The sequence below is a fragment of the Agelaius tricolor genome, unplaced genomic scaffold, assembly GCF_023055355.1.
Source record: "Agelaius tricolor isolate 1412-34295 unplaced genomic scaffold, bAgeTri1.0.p SCAF_26, whole genome shotgun sequence".
In the NCBI taxonomy this organism is placed as follows: domain Eukaryota; kingdom Metazoa; phylum Chordata; class Aves; order Passeriformes; family Icteridae; genus Agelaius; species Agelaius tricolor.
The window spans coordinates 10,988,511-10,996,085 of NW_027269286.1; the positions used below are offsets into that span (position 1 = coordinate 10,988,511).

The 7,575-nt window shown below is 44.7% G+C and overlaps 1 protein-coding gene across 1 annotated transcript in view; it reads right to left on the reverse strand.

Annotated features, from left to right (window-relative positions):
* Positions 1-4,160, reverse strand: part of DIAPH3 (diaphanous related formin 3) — a 212,171-nt gene extending 208,011 nt beyond the window's left edge. Inside the window, exon 1 of the mRNA XM_071448410.1 lies at positions 3,800-4,160. Within this exon, the coding sequence (XP_071304511.1) occupies positions 3,800-3,976 (177 nt within the window). The 5' untranslated portion in view covers positions 3,977-4,160. The remainder of the gene's footprint in view (positions 1-3,799) is intronic.
* Between the last annotated feature and the right edge of the window lie 3,415 nt (positions 4,161-7,575).

Below are 7,575 nucleotides of genomic sequence, written 5' to 3' on the forward strand. Positions count from 1 at the left end.
AAGGTTTGTCAGGGAATCAAATTATTTTCCAGATTAGCATATCTGCTATGACAGATCAATATGTTGCATTGACTGGAAGGGTCCAACCCGGAACTTATTTTCAAGCCTTGAACACTAAGAAATATTACATTCACATAATCTGTATTACTTGAGGTCAATAAATCTAACAGCTACTTTAATCTGACAAATGTACACAGATAGAAATAAAACTGAGGTAACATGAGGCATGGCACTCTAAATACCCCAAACAGAGAAAGGGGCATAAACTAAATCTAAAACTGGATTACAGAGAGCCCAAAGGCATGAGAGCCAGGCTTTACACATTCAGACACAAAACTAATATAACTATTAAAATTACATTGAAGATGTATTACAGAAAGAGTTAGATGCAAAGAAGTCAAGTTGGAAAATACCTCTAAGATCATCAAGTCCCAACCATAAACCAAACACTGCCAAGTCCATCACTAAACCACATCCTAAAGTGCCACACCTACACATCTTTTCAACACCTTAGGAGATGGTGACTCAACTGCTTCTCTGGGCAGCCTCTTTCAGTGCCTGACCACCCTTTCAGTGAAGAAAGTGTACTTAATATCCAATCTAAACCTACTCTGGTGCAACTTGAGGCCCTTTCCTCTTGTTCTGTCACTTGTTACCAAGGAGAGGACACTGACCTCCACCTCACTACAGCCTCCTTCCAGGCAGTTGTAGAGACAATAAGGTCAGCCAGTGAGTTTATGGCACACCTAGAATACAATCCATGTTCAATCCATAAGTCTTCAGTCCCTATCAACATCCAAGGATAAAATCTTTGTTTAAGACATTATTTAAAGACGAAAAATAGGACTATCTTTAGGACTATGGTGCTTTTGAAAATTGCAGTTTGACAAAGCATTTTCATGAATTAAGGACATTCTCACCTATCCCTGCTTAAAGAGAAACTGGGCAGGGGAACAGGAAGAAGCAAAAAAAAAAAAAAAAAATCAAAATTCACACCTACCTACAAGATTATTATATTCCCTATAAACCTGAGTCAGAACCCCAAATTCAGCCCCCTTTATTTTCTGTAGCTGTGACCTCAACACCATGACCTTAAAAAAACAGTCAGCTGATACCTATATTGAAACATTATCAAAATCACCCTTGCAGAGCCTGGCAGTCCTAGACAAATGCCCTAAAGGCTCACCTGCACCAGAGAAAAGGCCTTCTTTCACTGAAAAGATGAGATTTCATCTAAGAAAAAAGTCTCAATGGCTTTTATCACATATCTATCCACATTCTTCTCCCTATAAACTATTGTACTGCCATTTTAACACATGATTAGCAAAACTGAACGTGATGGCAACACACCACTTCTGTTTTAGCACATAATTATAGGAAAAGATGAAAAACATTGTGATATCTGCATAAGAACTTGGCAATTGAAGTACTGGTAGTAAGTGAAACCTCTTGACCCAGAGCTCTTGTCAGTCACAAACACACAAAAATCAATGACTCTCACAAAAGGAATAATCCAACCCTCAACTCATACAGCAACACCATCCAATCTTTTACAGTGGCCAGACCACGTGGCATTCTCCTCACAGATCATATACTAAAGCATGCTGTGAGTGACTGGGAAGATCTGGGGTCATGAGACATTTTGGGATACGTGTGTGTGGAGCAAGGGGCTGGTTGGCCCTTGCCTTGGTGAGGTGATGCCCTGCTCTGCACACACACCCCACTCCTGGAGTATCCCAGCACCCCACACTGGCTGCCAATTCCTGGCACAGAGGAGGCAATGCTCCACACCTGGCCTCTGGAGCCCCTAACCCAGCTCCTGAGTGGCCAAGCAAACAGAAGTCCCACCTGGGGGAGGGGCCCCAGAAGGCCAAGGGGTATTTAAAGCCGAACCCAAGGCAAGCACATGTTTTCACCCTACCTCCTCTTGGAACTTCTGTCAGCTGAGCACTGCTGGAACCCAGCAGCTGGCAGCTATACGTGTCCTTTTTTATGTCTTTTTTGTTGTCCTCTCCTTTTTCATTTAATTCCCACTTCTTAGAATTTCTGAGTAACTTAATAGGGCCTAAAGTCTGCCAAGTCGAATGGGCTAAGTTAATGCTTAGAGATGAATTTTATGTTGATTGAATGTTGCACTAAACCTTTTGCCAAAGATCTTTGATTGTCTGAGGTTGCCAGTAAAGTCTTTTTTGATGTTTTGACCTCTTGAGAATATCATGCTGCAATTTCTCCTGTACATCTAACTCAGAGTACAGGAACAATCATGAGCCCTTTTGAAAGCCTCATCGGGTGAGGGGCCATGTCACCTGCCTGACTAAAACACATGTGTCCCCAGTGGATAGATACACAGCCACTTACGAAGCCAAGCAAATAGCTCTTGGTCACTTTCATTTATGCCCATTCTCACATGCAGAAAAAGGCACAGGAACATGGTGCAAACAGTAGCCTCTGCAGCCACAATACAAAAAGATTGCAGCAAACAGGAATATTCCAGGAGCAAGGTGTGACCTTCCAGAACAGGTCTGGCCAGCCTGTTTGATACCGTTTATTGGCTAACTTTTTTGAACCTGTGCACCAGTGCCAGGCACTCAAGTACTGAACATTTCATAAATTCACCTTAGAATCAAGTGTCTAATATAAGCGTTATAGCATCTCTTTTGTAATTATGTAACAAATACAGTTTAGAGCAGGTGGGATCAGGGACAGCTGAACAAAGATCAACATGCATCACCTAAATATGAGCACAGGGTGATTTCTTCTGCATGCAGCAGATACTCCCTGAAATGAGGTTGTATCCAGGTGGGATCAGCCCCTTCTCCCTGACAACAAGCGACAGGATAAGAGGACACAGTCTCAAACTACACCACAGGATGTTTAGGCTGGACATAATGAGGAATTTCTTCACAGAAAGGGTGATGAGACATTGGAATGGGCTGCCCTGGGAGGTGGTGGAGTCACCATCCCTGAGAGTGTTTAAGGAAAGACTCAACACAGCACTTGGTGCCATGGTCTAGTTGGCATGGTGGTGGTCAGTCACAGATTAGATTCGATGATTTCAGAGGTGTTTTCCAACCCAACTGGATACAAGGCCTGTAGAATATACGCTGGTCTCAACTCTAATGCTTGGAATTTTCATCATGTCCAAACAAAAACGGGTTATTTCTGGGTACACTTTGGTTAGAGCACATCTTGCAGACACATTCTCTTGTGACAAGCCACCTTGAGTTTCCCAATTTCTTGGTGTGCTAGCCAAAAGCTTGTAAAAGCAGGCCTACGGAAGAGAACTGTACTAAGTCCTTTAAATTCAAAGACAGTTTTTACACTGTAGAGTTCATATCACTCAAGTTAAAAAAAAAACCACAAAACCACAAAAAAAACCCACAATAACAACAAAACAAACTCCGCAGTCCTATTAGATGTAACACCGTTTACACACACATTAAGAGTGGAAGTCTGGTCTATTCCCCTTGCAACCATAGCTGGCACGCAGCAAGCAAAGGCAATGAACCTTTGTGATGAAGCACTCGGGAGAGAGCTGAAAACTTGCTGCGTCCTTTCAAACGGGCAAGCAAGAGGCAAGCTGGACTAGGCGGGGTCAGCCTTGGAAGCCCAGCTGAACTTGACTGTGCCACGGATTCCCACTCAGTGCCCGGTCTCGGCGGGCCCCAGGCAGTGACTGGCCCCGGAGGGGACGGCGAGGGGGAGACGGGGCTGTCACCGCCCGGCCGGGCCCCCTCGGCACAGGCCCGCCAGGCCCCACTCCTCAGGCACCCCCGCCGCGGGACCGGCTCGTACTTACGAATTTGGGCTTCCTGCTGTCCGCCGCCTCCTCGGGGCCCCCGGCGCTCCCGGTGCCCGGCGGGCCCTTCCGACGGAGCCCCTTGTTCTCCCGCCCGCCGCGACCCGGCGGCGGGGACGGGGCGCAGTAGCGCGGCCGCGGCGGCTCCATGGCCGCGCACGGGCGAGGCAGGGACATGGGCAGGGGGCAGCGCCGGCCGCGATCGGGCCCAGGCCCGGCGGCCCCGGCCGAGCTGGGCGCCCGCGATTAGCGCGGCTTAGCTGGGCTCGGCCAGCAGGGCGCCGCGGGGGGAGGAGCAGGGCTGAGCGCTAAAGCCGCGGCCTCAGCGCAGCGCAGGATTTACCCAGGAGAAGCTCCTAAATCCCGCCACGCCCGCGCCGCGCGCTCCCAACGGCCGCGGCTGGCGGAGCGCGGCAACGTCCGCGCCGTCCGAACCGTCCCGCCACCGCCGGCCCCGCCCCCGCCCGCCCGCCCCGGCCAATCCGCGCCCGCGCGGCCGCGGCGGCGCCTCCCGGTTGGCGGGAGCTGCGCCCGTCTGCGGTGAGTCAGCCGCTCGCGCCGGGCCCCGCCCCGCCGGGAACGGGAACGTCCCGTGGGGCTGCGGTAACGGCGGCCCCGGGCTGCGCACACGGAGGACGGGAGAGCTTGTGTCCTCATCGTGCAATCCTGTCTTCTCTGCATCCTGAATGTTCAGGATCTGATCACGGGGCGGGTCCCTCACCTGTTTGGCCTAGGATGCCGATTTCCAACAAGTGGCTTTATTAAAAATTCCGATTCCTTACCTCGAGCTGCTGTTTGACAGGTGAAAAGTGGTTCATCTATTTCTAATGGCTTTTTTCTATAATTAGAGCACTGACTCTCATATGTAAACATGTATTATTACATAGAATCGTAGAATCATCAGGTTTGGAAGAGACCTTTATGATCACCCAGTCCAAAAATCCAAACCACCTCTTAAAACACCCCCAGGGATGGGAACTCCATCACCTCCCCAAGCAACCTATTCCTACACTTGCCCATCTTAACAGCGAAAATAATTTCCTAATACCTGATCTGTGTTGTCATCGTATTGCAAAAGTCCCGTACCTTCTTGGTGGTATCTCATGGGCACCTCCTCGCAGCACTGACTCCTTCACAGCACAGCCAACAACTCCTCACCCAGCTAACCCACTCTTTTGTAGCACTCATCTTCTTATTGGACACAGCTGTGGCCTATTAAGGGCAGGCCTGTTCCTCATCTTTGGTGATTAGTACAGCTGCAACTCCTCAGGGGTGAGATTGCCTTCTGCACTATTCTCTTACATTCCATCCCTCCACAGATCTGAATCTCCCCTGTCTCAGTTTTAGGCCATTTCCTCTGGTCCTGTCACTGCAGTCATAGTAGAAACTGGCCCCTACTTCCATTAGAACCTCTTCTCTGGTAGCTGTAGAGAGCAATTCATACATAGATATGCATACATACCTATATATATATATATTATTAATACTTCTCATTTTACTTTTATACCAGCCTGGAGGTATTGGGTTAAGAAGGCAGAATGACACAGAAGAGACACAGTCCCTATCCAAAGCAGTGGCAGTGTTTCCATCATCCTCCTGCGTCCGAGTTTCTGTTTTGTGATGGACACAGTCTGCGTGGAGGAGCTGCTAACTATTCTGCCAAGGCCAAAAGAACAGGTGGACCTACAGTCTGCATTTGTTTAATGCAATCTGTTGTTTTCCATCACTGAAAGACCTGCAAGACACTGTGGTTTACGGGGAAATGCATAAATAGAGATTTCATTATGCTGTAAACTAGCAAATTGCATATGGTTTACAAGGCAATGGAATTCTCATTACTACAATCAATACCTTGCATTTATCTTTATTTTAAATTAAGAGTAGTTAGAATAATGATGCAAATTGGAGACTTATGTAGGGGAAAATCTATCTCCAAATCTCAGTGTTAGGGATCATTAAGAAAAGGCTCATACTCAGCATTTATACCTCTAGAGTATTTCCTAAACAGAAGAATTTCTTTTCTGTCATTCAGTCCTTCACCATGACTTACACAGGCAGTGACCTACAAAATGTAACATCTGCCAGTACACAGAGTTCTGGTAAAACACAGCAGAATTCAGCCCCAGACTCAGCCTTTGCAGGGCTAGGAGCTGTGGGGCCACGCAGAGTAGATGCCGTAATTATTTGTATAAGTTAAAGTGTTTCATCCTTTGGCACCTTTCTATAGATGTTTTGTAAATTTATATTGGAATTCTTTGTGGAGAGTATAATTAGCAGAACAGTGTTTAATGTCATGGTTAATGATTTCCTGGAACATTTGATTAGAAAATTAATCAAGCTATGTGTGCACATGATAAAGCTGTTTAAATGGACCTCCTAAATGCACTGTGGTAGAACACAATGGCTTGTGCCAATATATCACTTTCAAGGTACTGTGTTGCAATAACAGAGAAACACTGAAGGGAATAATTTATCAGGCAGTTTTACTAAGCCAAAAGTAAATGTTAGTGCTTTTGATCTATTATTATTATTTTATACTGCCCCTCTTGTGCTCATTAGGTGTTTCACAAAACAAATACACTGTTGCAACAGCTCAGTTTACTAAGATTAATCATGACTGAGGAAAAAAATTGCGAGAAAGAAATGCATCACTAATACTAAAATTGTGCAGAGATTCTACTTTGTCATAGCATGCAGATTGTCCAGGGCATGCAAATAGCTTGGCCATTTTGCATTATTTTTGTTCTGGAATGAGAATTTTTCAAATATGAAAGTCTGAGACAAAGTAAGTCTGTAAGTTAACCATGGACATTTGCAAAATAGTCCTGCAGACTGATGGGATTCATTTAGGCTTTTAGCATTCTGTTCTCTCTTTTTTTTTTTTTTTTTAATATACTGTGACTCATGACTTAAAAAAAAAAAAAAGAAAAGAATACTCTCCTAATATTCATTGTTCTAGAGAGGCAGTTTTCCAAATATATTCCTGTACAAAGTATTTCAAAGGCAGCCTTTGCTGTCTTTAGGCAGTTGGCCACATTTCATTTGGAGACACCTAGTTCTTTCCCATAAGAAGAAGATAAAACAGTCAATTAACTGTTCTTTCATGAGATTCATCCTTTTGACCTGTCGCATAAAAGTTATGAAGGATTTTTTTCAGCAGTGTTATTGTTTTTACAAAGCAAGCAACAAGTTGTTTTTACAAGCTGTTTTTACAAGCAAGCAACTTGTTTTTACAAGTTTATTACTACTCTATTTAAGTATGCTAACAAGGAAAACCTTCCTAGCCACAGCTCCTGTGGTTTGGCAGAGACAAGCAAATAGCACATGTCTTTTCAGGAAAATGTCTTTTTTCTCCCATGGAAAGCCCCAAACAGGCAATTCTTGCCCAAATCTCTCAAACTTGCATAGCTATCTGTAAGTTGTACCAGTTGAATATGTATCTTATACCTTTCCTACCATCTTATTCAAAAAGTTAGTCCTGGACTTACAAAAATATATGTGATTGTTAACTCACAAGGCCAATAAAAATTACATTAGAAAACCATGGCCTGTCCTCGTGTCTCATAGAGGTAATTGATCCTTGTTTTATCTAAGAAAGTCTTTAACAGTTGTATTTTTATATTGAAACAACACTCATTAATATTTTAAATTTATTGCAATGTAATATCCTTAAATGTAACCTGTGGATAAGATCTTACTTAATTTTCACAGCATGGGTGGCTTGCAAAACATATTATTTCATTATTAGGATAATGGGAAGATAAAACCTCAAATTG